Below are 18459 nucleotides of genomic sequence, written 5' to 3' on the forward strand. Positions count from 1 at the left end.
GTCAAAGGTGGCTGCCTAATCACCTCTGCACTCTTCGAAAAGGATCGGTTAATTCACTAGTAAAAATTAGAGCAATGTCAAGGATGTATTAACATCAACTGGCCAAGCGTCTTTCACAGTCATCTAGTGAGTACAGGCCACAATGGAGATGTTCTCCACTAACCTAAAAAAGCTTTCCAATCTCCTGGGTTGCTGCAGAAAGGAAAAGTAGCAGTTTGTGGAGGAGGGTTTGACCTGTGTTCTCTCATACAAAGGCAGCTACCCTTAAAGATACATCATGACAAGCTATACTAGAGCTCTAAATCTCCATTTAATGTTACCATCTATCTACTTCACATTCTGCTTTAACATGACACTACAGGGCAAATCACACTTCACAGCATTCAGAGTGCACACATGAAGAGATACAGTCTACATGAACAATCATCCAAACCATTAATGTGGTATATAAAAATATTTTTCTTCTTAAAGTTGAAAACATGTCATTTGATAAAAAACTGGTGTCTCTCTTCAGTATTTGGATTATGGAGTTTGTGGGCAGTTTTTTTCTTTTAAAATTTTTATTTAAGATGTTATTACGGAATCTTTTCACAAATACCCAGTCAATTTTCAGGGATAACTTTACATTCATTTAGGAAAAAAAATAAGCTAAAACCATTTTCATTAGCATATGTACGGCCTTTTAACAATAGTTGGTTGTTGAATTTGATTGATTTTTTTCACATTCATCAACAATTCTTGTCCAGAAGACTGCATGCTGGAAGACTTACATTTTTTGTACTACTTATTTATAGTATTAAATGCTATACATTTATTTTTTGTTTCACAAAAATGTTTCTTAAATGTTTATTGACAGAACTACTCTAATACAAACTATAATCATGTTCTTGAGTATTAAAAAAATCTTTCAAGGTTGGCAGATATCACCATTTTTAAACTTCTATGAGTAAGTCAAATCAGTTATTCTCATACTGGAGAGGCCACTAGATATAGTAAGTTGCTCTATATATAATACCTATGAAAAAGAAAGGAGAAAGTTTAGACGAATTGTAAGAAAATTAAAACCCAAGACAAAATTTCTCTGTCCAAAGACTAAAAGCGTAGCAGTTATTATGAGGAAAAATAGTTTGATAATCATTCATGAAAACATGTCACAACATTTCGGTTTTAAAATACAGCAACTGAATACTATAAACTTAACTTCACACTCAAGAGCTTTCACCTCAGGAAAGTCCCTATTTTTGTCTCAGCTGCAAGCTGGCAAACAAAAAACAATTTCCTACCTTGATTAACACAGTTTGAAAACCAACAAAGTACTATTCCTACTAAGCTACAACTTGCTGTATTCAGAACAGTGTTCTGCTTTGATAAGCATGTATTATTGCTTCATCTTCTAGAGATAATAGTTTCCCCTTGCCTTGCTCGTTCAGTGCTTATACACTCAGTACACACAGAGAAACTGTTGCATACAACCCTCTTGGATCAAATTCATCACATTGGATGGATCACAGCCACATGTATAATACTCTTTTCATGTGCTGGTATAAAGCTGTGTGTCAAAACCAGACATGAATTAAATTGTATTCATGGTCCAAAATTATAACCAAATATTTAAAAAAGCAAGCAACCTGGAACGGACATATTCCAAAAAAAGGGCTTGATTTTTGACACAGTACAGCTCTTACTTAAGAGCATGACTTCAACTTTTTTGGCCTACAAAAACAACTACAGATGCCAGCCACAAATTACAATCAGCACTGGGTTTGAAATCACCTAAAATCTTGGGACTCGGGGCCAGTTCTAGATAATCAAAACCAAAATAACTCGCAAGATTTCAACAGTATTTTACCTCCAGACATCAGTGACTACAGATAGAAAAACACAAGGGTTACTTAAAACTCATGAAACTATTTTAAAAGGCTATACTTTGTTTGCTTTTAAACTGATTAAAAGTACTGAGCATTCTAATTTAATTTGACATTTTTAGCAAGTCTTAATTTTAAACCTCTACATCAACACACAGACAGGAACTGGTAAAGGGTTTTGGGTGGAAAAGAGCAGTTCCAGCTTTGTTTGCTACTTTTAAGATATCAGGAAAGGAAAGAGGAAAAGCTGCTTCGTTTTGTATTACTTGAGGTGAATCCATTAGCTCAGTTAAAAAAAGAAAGAAAAAAGTATCACAGGTCAAAAGAACAAAATGACACAAAAATCCATTGCCAAACTGGCTGTCGGTTGGATGCACAAGAGTAATGCTAAACAACTGTGGTATGGAGACAAAATATGCTTTCTTTAAGACACTTTTACAATAAGTTATTTAAGCCTTGTGAACAGCCTCGCCTTGCACCCACCCCTCACACATTAATGAAAACAAAGGGGACCCATTTACATTGTAACTGTGCAGTGGGGTTAAGCATGTGACCTTAAAGTATGGTGCGCTTGTGCTCAGTGGAAAGGTTCTTGACAATGTAAACAAGAATTACTGCTGTTAGAGAAAGGGAAGACAATTAAAAACAATCTAGGATGCATGTTGTACAGCTGTTCAAGTTTCAGCTACATCTGACCTCTAAAGATGCTACGTGTTTTACTTCAGAAACTTAAGCCATTTTAGTTTTATTAAAATAATCCTTCAACAAAAGCTGAATTTGTATGACAAACATAAGGTTTTATATGAGTAACACAATGAAAATTGTATGTTGTTGGCAAAACATGCCATTGCTGCAGTTAAAAACATGTTGTGGTCTGCACATCTCTTTCTAATACTTAAGTTTACTAACAGTGAAGTAAAAAGGAAATCTTTATGAAGAACGCTAAGTAAATCTGTTGAGAAAAAAACAAAACAAAACTGTTCTTGAAACAAAAGAGGCATCAGCAGGTCAAATCCCTAATCAAGTCTGTTTGTCAGACCTTTGTGCCCAGGCGAAAAAACCTGTGTGATTTCAGCAAAACTCTGCAGGCACAGTGTCCCAGTATAGATCAAATTGCAGGACCAAGCAGCCACAACATTTTTTTAAGCTTAATTTTGGATACCATTGATTCCAAATGCAATAAAGACAGACTGCAATTATGGTTAGTATTTTCTTTATACATGCCTACAAATTTTCTAATAGCAAAGAAAATACTTAAATTCTAAAGAGAAAATGATAGAACAAGCTTTTTTCCATCAACCACTATAACTAATTGTCCTAATATTGTCCTTAAAAAATAGGGTTAGAGAAGAAAAACTTCTGAGAAAATAACAAAGATCTTGGCTAAGTTTCTCAAAACCACAATTTTCCTGCCTGTTTGATCTTTGTACAGTCAGCACAAGCCACTGAAACTCCTCCACAAATGAAAGGCATTCATGGGAAGCCATCAGAAAGCATTGCTCTTCCTCTGGGACCCAGGACAATAAAAGAAAAGTTTGTGTCTGCCACGTGGGCCTACGATTCAGCTTAAATGAACAAACCATTGCAATATCCTTCGGCTTTGTGAAAGCGATACTTCCTACTTTTTTGGAAGAAAGGAAGTCATATATAAACAGAACAAAGGGAAGAGGCAACACAAGTAGAGCCTCTCATAATAAATATTACAGTGAAAGTTTTGCTCATCAAACCAAGATTAAAAACATATTTTAATCTCCCAAGTTTTATGCCTTTGATGTATGTCGAAGAGGAAAGCTTATATATTTTGTAAGATTTACAACATTTCTAGTGGGAATAGCTTCATATTTCAGTTTTTTTCCTGTTTCTAAAATTGAGAATATATTGGCTTGATTCTATCCCTTAATGCTGTGTCATATGGAGCACTTCTTTAGAGAACTGAAGTTAGGATGTCCTTTGGACACTTTTGCCCCACAAATAGGCTAGTGTTCCACTTAGCAAAGCACTGCAAAATCATTATAGTGGTGTAATGGTAATCTTTGTAACTATGAAATACTTCTTACAATGCCAGCTTTCCTAGACTGCAGGGAAGTTCAAATATATGCACTAAACTCCATAGCATAGAGAGCCACTAAATTGCATTTCTTTGTGATGCTAAAATTAGGAGAAGGTTATATAGCTTCAGTAGGAAGAGTAGTAATTTATTATCTGTAATTTTGCCACTACATGCCCACAACAGCCTGATATAACACACGAAGCATTAACTTTCAGAATTACAACACACAAAGCATAAAACTTATGCATCAGGGGCTCCCTTTATAACATCTTCTGTTAAATACTGCACAATTTTCTTGCCCTCCCATACAACCTTTCTGTGCAGGTTTTCTTGTTCTCCCTTGATATAGCACCCATTGCTATGGCAAAAGGACCTGCACTTAGAAGCACATTTTCTTGCTGCTCATTTCCACAACCTTAGGTGAGGGCACAACCAAATACACCAAAGGTCCCCTCAGAGGCCCCTCAGTGAGGCAAAATAGCTGAAAGATTCAATGTAAGTAACCATGAAAGACAGCGGGTAAGCATACTCTCTCTGGTTTTACATGTTGTACAACACTCTCGCTTTCATCTTAACAACCAACCATTAACTTTGAAGGACATCATCAGAAGAAATTTTCAAGTATAGTTTCACAAACACTGAAGTCAGAAGAGCAAAGGTGAAAGATGCTAGAATTGACATTTTAAACACCTGTTACAGTGAAGATAACTACTGAATATTGGTAGACTTAGTTTAGCAATTTTTAAGGAAAATCTGTTAATTTCAGAGAAATATGAAACTAATACAAACCAGTTATAAGTGAAAAAAAACTCTGGCCAGTGGATAGGTGTGCAGTTTAGGAGGTGGGAAGGAGGAAGCAGCTGAGGATGTGACAAAAGTCTTTTCACAGCTGTAGCAGCCCCTATAGCGCTGACAGAGGCTCTCCCCCTATGTGTCATTTCAAAGGCACATGGACATGGCAGTCTTTCCAGAAGCCAAATCCTTTCAATGTCTGCTAGTAAAGCACTCTCAATCAGTCCGTTCGATTCCAAAGATATTTAAAAGAGAGATGTGGAAAGTTGTTCAGAGATGGTAACTTGGAGGTAAAGGAAAAACGAGAAGGCATAGATATCAGGGACAGCACTAACACAGTCATCGCAGATTGCCTTTCTCAAGGAAAGTAAGTGAAATGCTGTAAGAGAAGAAAGGGTTATAGTGCCAGAAAATAAACACAGATTTCAACCCAGGAACAGTCAAGAAAAGATTATTATGGAACTATTAGAAAAACAACAATAAAATTATAATCAGAAGTGCCAAAGCTGGAATGACACCAAGGAAACTTCAAGGAGCCTATCAGGGAAGACAGGTGTCTTGTCAATAAATACTGTACCAGAAGAAGGTTCATGCACAACTTCTTAAGTCATTTGCCCAAAGCAAATAGCAAGCAAATAAAAGTGTGAGGAATAATAGGATTCTTGTCTCCTACTCCCCATTTCCCTTCATGTTACCATATGGTATCCATATCTGTGAGGATAAGCAGTACTTTGTACCCTGGTGTTTCAGTTTTCATGACACTTTACAAGTCTCATTGCTCATTTCACCGCTTTCCACTACTACTCCTTAATGACACGCAGCCATTGCTTCCTTTGCTTTCCCATAAAAACAACATACTCAGGAAATAATGAATGTATATTTGTCTCTTTCAAGTAACTGCAGCTCCATTTTAACCATTTACTTTGCAATAAACTTTTTAAAGAGAGCTTTTTTTTTTTCCACAAAAAAGGTCTATATATCTTATGGATCACAATATACTGATTTTTTAAAATACACAAATAATATCACATAGCCTTATTTCTGAGCTACAACCTACATTAATTCCCCCACCTTGGAAAAGAAAAAAAAAAATCATAATAGATGGAACAACTGATCAATCCATAGCTCATTTTGAGTCTTCAGCCCAAACAGAAATACCCAGTGCCTGGTACAGTTCATGAAAAAGACTATCAAACTACTTATAATAGTGAATTGCTACAAAGCATACTTTGCTAGATGGAGTTATTTTAAAAGTTGCTGTGGAAACAAGAAAGAATTGGCCCAGAGAGGAGTAGTGTAAGCTTATTAACAACAGCATGCTCAAGTGCTCCAAGCCTTAACTGAAAGAACCACCTGAAAAGGCAGAGTTGTTTAGTCTCCTCTGCAAATAGTGGACTCCAACCAGTTGTCAAGACTGAGCAGGTTTGGTGAAGATGCAGGTAGAGCCTGAGGAGATGCTAGAAGGGAAAATGAATTCTCCAGAACTACAGAAGCCAGGAACATACCTCAGTAAAAAAATAAAATTCTGATGAACATGACTCAAAGATTTACCTTTTGGCAGAGTAGTCTCTCTCTGCTTATTCTTTCTCAGTGCAAAACTGCTACATAGTCTATATGAGAAAATTCTGCCTTTTTCTGAAGCAGGTATCAAAACTTATGTTTAAAAAAGAGAATTCTCTGTAGGAGACTCAACATAAGCCTCTGAAAACAGAACACCATTCATAATAAAATAGGAGAAACAAACTTCCTGGGAAACTGGAAATCCTTCTCCTCTCCCCAAACCCCAGATTTTAATGGAATTTTAAAGCCTATTTCATTCACGGACCATTGCAGCTCTCTGGAAACTATCCTGAAGGGTAAATTTTGCCCATGTTTAGAAAAGTGTTTGCAATGTGTTCTACAACATGGCCTAGGAATGATATTCTAAATTTTTCACCTTTAAACGATAAACTTGACTATGAAGAACATATAAAGAAACCCAAGTTGGACTTTTTATTTTTCTAGAATAAAATTAAATTAATATAGCAAAAGGAAAAGATTCATCGCTGTTCATAAGAATTCATTCACCCAGGGAATTTTTTCATCTGTCCTCTCCTTTACTTAGCTAGACAGAAAATAGATTTTGCTGGCTATGTTTAATTTCCACAGCTGTCACTGAGATCTAAAACATTTATATTGGAGCAATCACATTTATCCTCAGGAAACCAGGAACTGGAGTACCAGTTCAAACACTGTATAGACTACCTACAATCTTCTGACCCCAGTAGAGTCTTAGATTTAGAAGTTGTACTGTGCAAATAAGCAGTAAAATGTTTTTTGATTAAAATATATTTGAAAAAAGCAATTAGTTCTTGAAACAGCAAAGGTTGACGTGATTGATACATGCATACAAGGAGATGTAACAGTAACATGAAAACAGGATACAAATACTTAATATTTCTGATGTACATCTCAGCTTATTTCAAATTGCATACTTTGAATGTCTAGTAACAAATTTAATTTAATTGCATAAATTCCACTTATGGAAAGAGTCACCAAAAAAGAGCATCACAAGTAACAGATTCATAGCCCTAGTGAGAGAGTCATGTTATTTAATTAAGTCCATTATGCAAACGTTTCAAATGGTTGTTTTGAAAAAAAGATTACAGCGCTTCACCTAATATTTATGGTTCAGCTCAATACAATAAAGCTGTTTGTGACAGACCTAAAAAGGAGTCAAGCAGATTTCAGCAGACTTTGAAACAGGACTAGCAAAATTATAATATAACATATATTTATACACAACAAAATCTTTAATATAAAAACTGCTAAGTACATTGTTCTAGTTATACCAGCCAAATCAGCAAACAACTTGCTCCATCTTTCCTGAAGCAAATCTTAGTTACCAAGCTGGATCTTATTATTCACATTTAAAGTGTTGATATTTATATAACTTTAAGTTACACCTTCAGTTGTATGTTCTTTCTGCCTTTTCTTGCTACCCCCTAGTTCTCTTCCCTCCCCACTTCTTCCCCCCCCCCCCCCCCCCTTGTAGTAGTAAAAATGGATTTACAGAAAACCAATAACAAGTTTTACTAAAAAATATATTCTGGTTTTGATCCGGCAGCTCATCACTTAAAATTTCACACATACACAGTATTGCAAATGTTATATCTGCAGACTTTCAGGCTGAATGTTCTGCTACAGTAAGACCATAATACAACTCCTCCTTCAAGAAAGTTTATTCAGAAATATGCCAGTAGACAAAAAACTATTTTTGACATATAAAGTGAAATAATACATTCACACAATAGTCACATTTTTAACTAGTTGCATCACTAGTTGTTAGTAGTTCACATATTTAATTTTCCCAGAGCAAGACCCTATTAAATGCTGCAGCCAACGAGTTTGACAGATAAAAATTCAGATCTTCATATTAATACCTTATAGTTCTTTTGATCCATAAAAGCAAATATCTGCCTAGTTTCTCTTTCCTGTTCTATCACTTACTGTGGTACTTCTAACTTCAAGGAGTAACAGAAAGGAAAGAAGAAATAATTTTGAAAGATGAGGCATCAACTTTCACATTAACTTCATTATGCTGACTACAAATAAAGTTTAAAAAAACAGATACTTTCTAATTTATTACTACTCTCTCTTGCATTTCCAGGATTCTTCATATTTCCATTATCTTTATGCCCATTTTTCTCTCTTTTTTAACCCTTCTCTCACTTTGTTATATTATCTTCCTTCTTACAATTGTTTCCCTTCTCTGTTCCTCCCTCTTTCCTGCAACTTATTTCCTCCCAATTTATCTCCCCGTTCCACTCACATAACCACCTTAGCCTTTAATTCTGCCTCCTACTGAACCCTCCTTGAAGTTCTTATGCTTTCCATACACTTTGTGGTGCCAGACTACTCACCATCTCTCTGCAGAAGTAGAAAAAACATTTCTAAGTGTAAATGAAACTATTAAAATATAAGTGGAACACTAAAGGACCAAAAAAAAAGGAGGAACGAAGCCAGTGTAGTGCTTAGTATTTGTACAAGAGAAATAAAGCTAACCACAGGCCAGCAATTGAATGGCAGAAAGCAGTTAAACAATCTTAAACAGAAAAGTCATGTAGGAAGCCACAGTGCTATATGCAGTGTTCCCCCTGGAGCATGTACAGGAAAAAAGTCCCCCTAAAATTTTAGCATGTCTGCTTTTTATCCCACAACATAGGACTAATTGTCCTCAGTGTCTGAGCTGGATACCTTGCATGCTGGAGCAGAACAAATACTACTTTTTCACCTATCTGTCACAGCAAACATGAAAGATTATGACAAAAGCAAACCAGCACTAATCTTAGCACCTCACAGAGCTCTGAGCAAAACACCAGAGAGAAAAGCAGAGAGAAAGCTAGCACGCAACAGACAGTACAACAAAATCATCAAATGAGTAGCTGGGCAGGAGCATCTTGCTTCTGTGCTTCCACTTATTTAATAATCATCCTATCTGCTGTAGAGCAACACCCACAGATTTGGTACGTAGATTAAATGTAGATTATTGTAATATGTTTCAAGTTTCTGACAGATTGAACGACTTCATCCAGCAGTTGAGGCATTAAGCCCATAGCTGGTAACTGAGTTAAAACAGAGATTTAATACACCAGTGAATTCATGTTCCAGCCTTGCGAAAGATACATTATTAACACTTGATCAGCCTAGTCTGATGCTGAGTTTTCTTAAAACATCAAGTCCAGACCAGTTATGCCTCTATTGGAAAACACAGAGGCAGGCTATCATATCCCTCTACAGTTCCCAAGCATCATCTGAGCTGAGGACATACCACAATCTGAAGCTTGAAATACTGACCCCACCAGACGAGCTGCTCTCCTTCCACTTTCGGCTCCCTAACATTAATGTTTCCTTCCTCTTCGCTCTTTGACCACCTTCTGTGTTTATATGCAATAATAAACATTGCAGGGGGCTACCGTGTATCAACACAATTCTCCTGTAACCGGGTTCTAGCAGTTTCAGGTACTACCAGAGAGGTTTTAGAGTGGAAAAATGCCAGTGAGGGAACTCTTGCACATCTTCTGCCATCCTCATACTTTTCCAGGGTTGGAATAGGTGGATCGCCCACAGCAGGAAGAAACTGCCAAGTGGAACATCTACTTCAGCATTTGCAGTCAAGGAATGTGTTATGGTCATCTTTATAGAGGGAGCACAGCCAGTGTCACAGCATACTTTGGTAAACCCTGACAATTGCTGTAGACCACTGGAAAGTCTTTGCAGTTGGATGCAGCAACTCAGAAAACCTGGACACATAACTGAATTCTCTTGGAGATGTATGAACGGTTACACAAGCCTGGGACTGCATGAAAAACAAAAGAGCAAAAAGCCTTCACGGCTTCCCTCTTACCAGCTCCAGCCCTGTGAGGAACACAGCTCAGCAAAACACAAAAAAGACCATGGTATTTAGAGAAAGGATTGAAATACTAGGGCAAGGCTAACTTCTGCACAGCCACAAACTTTGTAGGAATTCAAAGCTTTTAATATAGCTCCTCAGTTCTGAAAACACAGTAATTGGGAGACGGCTGCTGGACAAGAAACTCTACAGTATCTCCACATCACCTGAAATGACAGCCATATATATTTATACCTTACAGAGTGTGTGTGTGTCTATATGTATGCATACACACAATTTAACATATACATATATATACACACACACATATATAACCTTCTCTCTAATAAATCCTCCCAAAATGGCTTAAATGAGACACAGGTAGATATCTACTCTTTTAGAGGCTAAGTAGGGAATGCCTTCTTCCATGTGCTTTTAACTAAGCTTCTTTCAGTTAAGAGATTTTCACTATTTTTAAATGGAGGATTTCTGGTGGACCTATTCATTGCAAAGAGAATTTATGTTCTAACGACTACAGCTTCAACATACTTGGGCCCCTAAGGAACAAGGATGCTCCTCTCCTCCCCCCACCCCAAATTACCTCAAAGTAATTTTCAGATAAACCAGAGAACACAAAATCTTCAGTAAAAAAATATATCAAAGGAAGAAACACTGAAAAAGAACCGAAATAAAAGAGTGTACCTTTGACCCCTGGTAATTCAAATAGAGTGTTAATCACCAAAGGATTAACACCCTCTGCATTATAAATAACATAACCAGTCATCAGGAAATTATAACACCCCATATAATCAAGAAACACTGAAGTCTACCATAGAATTATGCCCAAGCAGTGGGAGGTACTAAGATGAGAAACTAACATATTGTATCAGTTCAGTAAGATTCTGCAACTTCAAGCATTATGGAGAACAGCTCAGTACTTAAATAGAGAAATTTCTTTCCCTCTGTGTGTACACACGTATATATGTGTGTGTGTGTGCACTCACATGTTTATGCACATAAACACACAAACAAGTAATTCACACATTCTGAACATTACAGGCATTTTAAAAATTGTTAAAAGTCTATGTGTATATAATCTCCCTGGTTTTTTTGTGGGTTTTTTTTGTTTGGTTTTTTTTTTTTTTCCCTGGGTAATTTCATAGGTTTGTTGCATTAAAATCAAATACTTTTTAACAAACATGAAATAAGTTTCCACATTTGATGTAATTATTTTTTGCTTGGACTATTTCTCCCTTAGGAGACCAAGGACTATTTCTCCCTTATTTGGTTCTGCAGTATAACCCAGTAGCATACTAAATGTAGTATTATTATTGCACAAAAGCATCAGTGAAGAAATTTCTATCAAAACACAAACCTTTTTAAAGTGATGAAAAAAAATAATCAAAGAAATTGCTACCCACACTATGCTGCTTTGAAGGAGACGCACAGGTGCCTTACCTTCTGCCATCTTCTTCACAACCACTTCCCCCATTGCAAAGCTTCCCCTACCCTACTTTCTCTCAAACCACACCACTCCCTTGTGCCCGAGAGCCTTTGCCATCCTTTCCTACTCTTTCTCAATCTCCAAAGATTTTTCTGCCAAGCTTGTTTTTTATTCCCACTGTACCCAAAGGTCCATTCTACCTACAGATTCAGTTTCAAGTTTTCCAACCGCTAGAGCACTTTAAAACTCCCGTCCCAGGAGTCATCACTCATATTGCCTTTGGTCCTGTTACTCTGCCAACAGAAGGGCTCCTAACCCTTCTTTCCCATGTTTTCACTGGCTACTAGTACCTGCTGCCACTCTCTCCTTGGCCAACTGCAACCTGCAGCCTGCTGTCCTGCTTGCTTTTTTCCCCCCACACCTTACTCTTTCAAAAATCTGTACAGGTAAGTAAATAACCAAATGAGATGGGAAGTAGAACTTGCTCAGCACTTACTGTTTTCAGCTGTGCCTGTACCTTGCTAATCAATCTCTAACTCCCAGACAGGAGGGTTCCACTAGGGCCAGGAGCCCAACGTTTACCCAAGAGGAAAATCAGACTTTTTCTTTAACGTAGAGTACCTCATGAGGAACATAAAGAGCAACTCATCTCAAAGAAGAACAACTCAGCTCAAAGTACTTGAATTTGTAATCATGTTTTCTGCTGAGACCCAGAGATCAGGGGAGAAAAGATCCACATCCTCGCAATCACACTAGTTTACCTCCTCCCAAAGAATATGAAGGTAGTGTCACAGAATGAGGCAAGATGAGGTTGGGATGGACAACTCTTCCCGTGTATAAAAATGTTAAAATTAGATGGGGGGGGTGGGGGGAAGAAAAGTAGACTTCCTCAGTTTGAGAAGCCTTTACAGTCTAAGCCACATTAGAATTCCTCCTTTAAATCTTCAGTAGAAAGACACACTCCTTTTCACTTCTTTACATTCACAGAATAACTGCCAAATTTCACCTTTTTCAAGCCCACTATAAAACCCACAGGATTTCACCAACCTTGTGTCATTCCACAACTATGAAATACAGTTTCTAAATAAAATACACTTTGAGGCTGTACCATGAGAAAAACCACAGCTTAATTAAGTTAACTAAGCTGATTAAGCCATGCTCTTTCACCTATTACAGGAAGTATTTAGCCCTGGAGCCATCCTAAAGGCACCTCACACAGCGTATGACATGTTTTCCAGAGATACTGTATATATTTAGTCATTGCGGAAGGGGAAAAAGCAAACACCCCATATGTCAGCATGCCAACAAAAGAACAGAAAAAGGACCAGCTGATAAAGCAGCTGTTTACATCTCATTCTTGTCTGGAAGGTAGGTATTACGTTACAAGGGAATAAATGAAGTTAAGAGAACATTACCCTAACACCTCAGATCTGACTGTTAGAAAATAATTGCAGTAGGAACACTCTCTCTGAAAATCTTGGTCACTGATATTATTCTTGGGATTTTCGTATGTTTACAAACAACTTGGACAAACGGATTTAAAATTTAATAGATTATGGCAGCCTTTATCTTAAAACAATTAAGATTAATCCTTTGTCATATCTAAATGAGTTTATATCATTAAAAGAATTCTTTAAAATTTTCAATCCCTTCAAAATGTCTAAAAGCAATTTCTGAAATAAAGACATAGCTAAACAGCATTATTCTTATCTTGGCTTTTGCTGGTACAAGGGTGCTGCTCTGTGTCTCATAAAGATTTCTGGCAGTGTGAGAAAACCTGGTCAGTATCAGAGTCTTTCCTGGGACCTGTCTGAAGTGTCGACAAGCAGCTAAGCTGAATATTAATACACTCTCCATCATCAAAAGCTGTTGCATACCCAAAGGATGAGAAATATTTTAATCAGCTTTCAGCTTGTCTAGTAGAAGTCAGTTTATTCCTCTGGGATTATACATCTATGTGCTCAATTTTTGTCTTTGTGCTCTCTCTCTCTATATATATATATTACTTCTGAAACTAGCAGCAAAGAGCCTAAATCTGATGTTTTGTTGGAAAAAGCCAGCTAATGCTGTGATTCAATTACAGTATTTTACATTTAACAAGAAAATGCAGAAGATGAAAAGCAAAGAAAAAAGTCGAGAAAACAGTCCTGTATCCTGGTTTTTAACGGTAGGATTTCTTAAAGAAACCAGTGGGAGTTCTTTTGTTTTGTTCAATATTTTTGCAAATTTTATTAATTTTCAAGACTGATTCATCTGTTATCTTACCCATCTTTTCCCTTTCACAGTAGATTTCTAAGTTTTGATACTGTAAATTCATAATTCCTTTAGCATAATGACCACCAGTGGAATTGACCCGTAAATGTATACATGTTTTATAAATGTGTATCAAGTATATCCTACATGAAAGCCAACAAAAGATCAGTAATGGAACAATGGTCTAAAAAGCCTTGACTGGAAAACTGTAATTTCATGGTAACCTCTCCTTCCTCTACTGTCATTCCTCTGAGAGACAAAGTCAGTCACTGTAAGGTTGCATTAATGACGATACCACCTACAGGAGAAAACTTTTAAAAGTGAGAGATATTAATAATCCTAATTAAGTATATTTGTAATCCTTTTAAAAGCATCATAACATTTCAGACTAAAATACAGCCAGGACTTGTATTGGCCTTTGCACTGAGCATCTACCTAAATGCAATACAGAATTAATTTCATGTTACTTCATCCCTGCTTCCTTGGGGATAGATGTATTACCATTGTACACATAACACCATGGCACTCCTTCCTCTTCCCTGTGAGAGAAGACAGAAATATAAAGCTTAGCTGCCGAAAAATTTTCAGATACTCTATTACCTCAAGGAATTCTGAGAAGTACAGCCTTTGTGTACTTTGGTACTACATAGCATCAGCATCAATTGGTTTGTACAGGCTAATCTTAAAATAATTTCTATCCAAATCCTTCATCAGCAACATAACCAATCATTAGTTTTGAGCAAAGGAGTGAATTCTGTGGTCGTACTACTGTAAATTATTTCAGCACAGAAACTCCTATTTCATGAAATGGAAGCGTGACATTGGATAGAATATGAGAACAATCAGTAAAGGATGGCAATGAGTAAAACTTACTCTGCCATGTGTCTGAATTGTAAGAAAAGTCTTACAATTCACTTATCCAAGCTGAGTCCCACCACAACATTGACAAAACAACTGACCTTCTAGCTAGCTAGTATGTAGTACACAGCTTGAAGTTCCAGCTAAAATTATTAGCAGTGTATATATACATACATATATACACACACAAAATAAAATAATCACGGCAGTTTATTACGCAATTATATTGATCCCTAGGCAGCTAGACAACATGAACTGATGCACTATTCCCAGCTATTAACAGTGCACTTTGCAGAACGGTGCATGCTAAGCATGAAGTCGCATTCATCTCGAGCAGAGCTCCACTGATGCCATTCCTATTCACAAGCAAGAATCTGGCCTGTTCTCGCCATTCCCTTAATCATTCTATTATAGTACAGAAATTCAAAATGAGTCCTATGAAAAGAGATGACATTAGTCTGATTGTGATAAACAACCACATTATTTTACAGGACTAATTTACAAGATTTGCTACACTTAAACTTTATAGGAGAGCCTCTGCTGTGAGAATTATATAGAGTTCAGATTCACTAGCAGTCCAAGGAGAACTGCCAAAACCTGATGTTAACTACAGACATTTGAGAAAAGCCAGTAATTATCTTCTTATTGCAGAATAGTAAACATTATATTGTGTCTACAGCTTCAGGATTATTAAGCAGAAGCATGTGTAGTAAGAAATGTAAAGTGCAAAAAAGATTCACTCAAAAGCTCCTGAGAGCTAGAACTGGGAACTGCCAGGAGACAACCAGGGTCAGCCAAAACACAGTAAGCTCCTTCTGTCATACTTAAACAGACAGAACTTGCCCATCTGAAAAAAAAGATTTAAAAAGTCTTACATGTGGCCTAAACTCTACAATTTCCAATCACGGTAGGGGGGAGGCTGAAATTTGCTGGGTTCCTTCAACTGCAGAATGTTGTCTTCCTAGGACATAACCAGTAAGTAAACTCTTTTTCAGTTACAGTAAAAATCATAGCCTCATTTTATTGATGAGGAATTTAAGATCAGAAAGCCTGCAATCTAAAACCAAAGTAAGACCTCAACATTTTGATCTCCACACTGATTTTGAAAACCACACTTAAGTTACTTTCACAAGTTAAACAGAGGGGTAGTGAAAGAATCAGCACCTAATCCATCAGACCATAATGCTTTCCATGGCAAGTACTGAAGCCAAGCTTTATTTCTTTATATATAAAATGAGGGCTGTAATTTTGATCAAAGATGAAGTAACTGTTAAAAAATACATTGCAAAAACACTATTCACCCATGATTTTGTCAGGAATTAGAAAGACTGATGATCAGATAGGGAAGAAAAAGTATCAATGCAGCAATGGCAGCTTTTCAGAAGACGTCACCTCCTTTGCTTACAAAAGCCAATTGGAAAGTAAAACAGCTGTATTCTATTTTGTAGTGGTTACATAGCCACTAAAATACAATAGTAATAAAACTATGTTTAGCAATACTAGTAGTACTCTAAAAAAAAAACCAAAGTACAGCAGTGTAGATGGTGACATTTTAGTCATACTGCCATTTGCTTTCACTTTCTTTCAGAATCACAACTCCACCTAGTTTATAGCAATCACAGGAAAAATTATTCCTGCCAAACCACTGTAATTCAGTTTCAACACCAAACCAATTTTTTTTTTTGTATCTATGTAGCATGTCCATCAACATACATACAAAAATGTACAAATCCACAAGCTCTATATCTGATCACTTCTACAGTTGCATAAATGAGAACTAGAAACCACTTCAACTATAGTTAATAATTAATCAAGTTTTGTATAACATATATATATATGTATAACACAAATTTCAAAAATAAAGAAGAATTTCTTTTCAAGAAATGTTATTCTCAGTGTTCAAATATGGTCTTTTACTCAGTTTTTCTACTAGGAAATGGATTTTTAAAAACATAAAAGGCTTTGCAAAGTAATTGGACTAGTAAAACAGTAGCACAACACTACTTCTTCATTATTTCCACAGCAAATAAGAAGCCTCAATAAACACACCATTGATAGAAAGATCTTTTGTTATTCCAGTAGATGCTCATCCAAGATTCTGGGTAAAAAATGGTGGAAACAGCACACAATTTTATACAATCCACAGTAGCCCCATCACACCGACTCCACTTTATTAACAATAAAAGGGCAACACCAGGTTCTGAGTTATCCTTCCAGGACAGACACTGGATCTACAAGGATGCAGCAGGAACTACAATCTGAGCTCTTCCCTCTCTGCCACACACCAGGTGACTTGCACTACTACCAAATGTAGTCTAATAGTCTCTAAACTCTTTTCCTGGGTTGCTCCTGCTGCCAAGAACTGCAAGCAGTTGCCCCCAGCGCTCATTCCCTATAAACACTTTTTCTCTAAATATAACTTTATGCGATTCAGATGTTACATAAAGAATTAGAAGATCATCACAGTTAAAAACCCCAATATACCTGTGTATGTATTTGTGTGTAGAAGCATGTATGTACACATACAGTCACACTATGGACCAGCTATGATGGTCTATCCCCTATGAGAAAACTTTTACATGTGATGGAGGATGCTGTTTAAGTCACAGTGCTCAGTTAAGACACAGAGCTCTGTTTACACAATTCAAATACCAGACAGGGGTATAACCTATATGCACAATCTTGATTTCTGCTGACTGTGTGTTATATGTATTTATGTTTTAAATACTAACACAGAGCTCATCACATTTTACATGGATGTATGTGTATATACTACACACAATCATATAAAACTGATAGCATAAAAACAGAGTGAAGACAACAGAAGGAAGCCCTATTACAATAAGAGTTAAGCACAAGACAACAGAATTCTAGTCATCCAAAACTGAAGCTCAAAGATACAGTTGTGTGCACAAGAACACCTACAAACACCAAACTTGTGACTCAGGTGCAAATCCACCTAGAAGGGAACCCAAAGATGGGACAGCCTGCCCACCTCCTCTGCACCATCTGCTGCTGCACACACAACCAGCCACGACACGCACAGCTGCACAAGCCACCCATGGTCCTCCCATTTGTGCTGTCAGAAACGCATCTCACTTTCCCATAGGACATAAATTGTCCTAAACTTTTCCTGGCTTATGCCAGTTTGCATTATAACCTTAATATTTTCAGTGTAATTCTCACAGTATGCTGTATGAGCTGGAAGACTGCCCTTTTAACAATTCCAGTTTATAACAGAAATGTTATAGTAGTTCATATCAACACAGCTTAGATCTCAACCAGCTCACATAAGGGTTAAAAATAGAAAGTGCTATCCACTGGTTTGCTCTGATGTTCCTGCAGATATTGTCACTGGATGTATCCTCAGTAGAATTCTATTCAACACCTCTGTCTTTAAGTACAAAGCTGTAGGCTGTAGCAGCTTTAGGAAACATAAGTATCCTTTTTTCTGCTGCACAGTATCTGTGTGTGAAATTCTCTAAAGGGGTTTAAGTATTTACCCTGAACACTATCAGACAGTTTCTAAAATTTTCCTTATCCTGTTGCAAAAACACTTCAAAGAGAATCATAAACACAGTCCTTTGTGCTTTCAGCACACACTTTGTTTTGGAAGCTTAAGTCTGAATTCCCTCAGAATTGTAAATATTTTTTTTCTCAAAGATGTGCAATACAACTTTACTTTTTTTTTTTTGTTTGTTTTTGATCGGTAGTGATTCTACTGCACACAATGCTGAATCCTTTTCTCCCATCTCTGACAGCTAAAAATATTGGGGTCAAGGAAATTAGTGCCAAAAAAAGAAAATCAAGTCTTCGGGATCAGGTT

The 18459-nt window shown here is 36.8% G+C and overlaps 1 protein-coding gene across 8 annotated transcripts in view; it reads right to left on the reverse strand.

Moving 5' to 3' along the window:
- The window catches only part of FTO (FTO alpha-ketoglutarate dependent dioxygenase), a 257854-nt gene that overhangs the window by 153745 nt on the left and 85650 nt on the right, over positions 1-18459 (reverse strand). Inside the window, exon 8 of one of the 8 annotated variants that reach the window (XM_074882062.1) lies at positions 469-1015. The exons of the other annotated variants lie outside the window; for them this stretch is intronic. Within the exon in view, the coding sequence (XP_074738163.1) occupies positions 941-1015 (75 nt within the window). The 3' untranslated portion in view covers positions 469-940. Of the gene's footprint in view, positions 1-468; positions 1016-18459 lie in introns of those variants that run through there. 8 annotated transcript variants of the gene reach the window in all.

This window comes from Strix uralensis, chromosome 12 (genome assembly GCF_047716275.1).
Source record: "Strix uralensis isolate ZFMK-TIS-50842 chromosome 12, bStrUra1, whole genome shotgun sequence".
NCBI classification, from domain to species: domain Eukaryota; kingdom Metazoa; phylum Chordata; class Aves; order Strigiformes; family Strigidae; genus Strix; species Strix uralensis.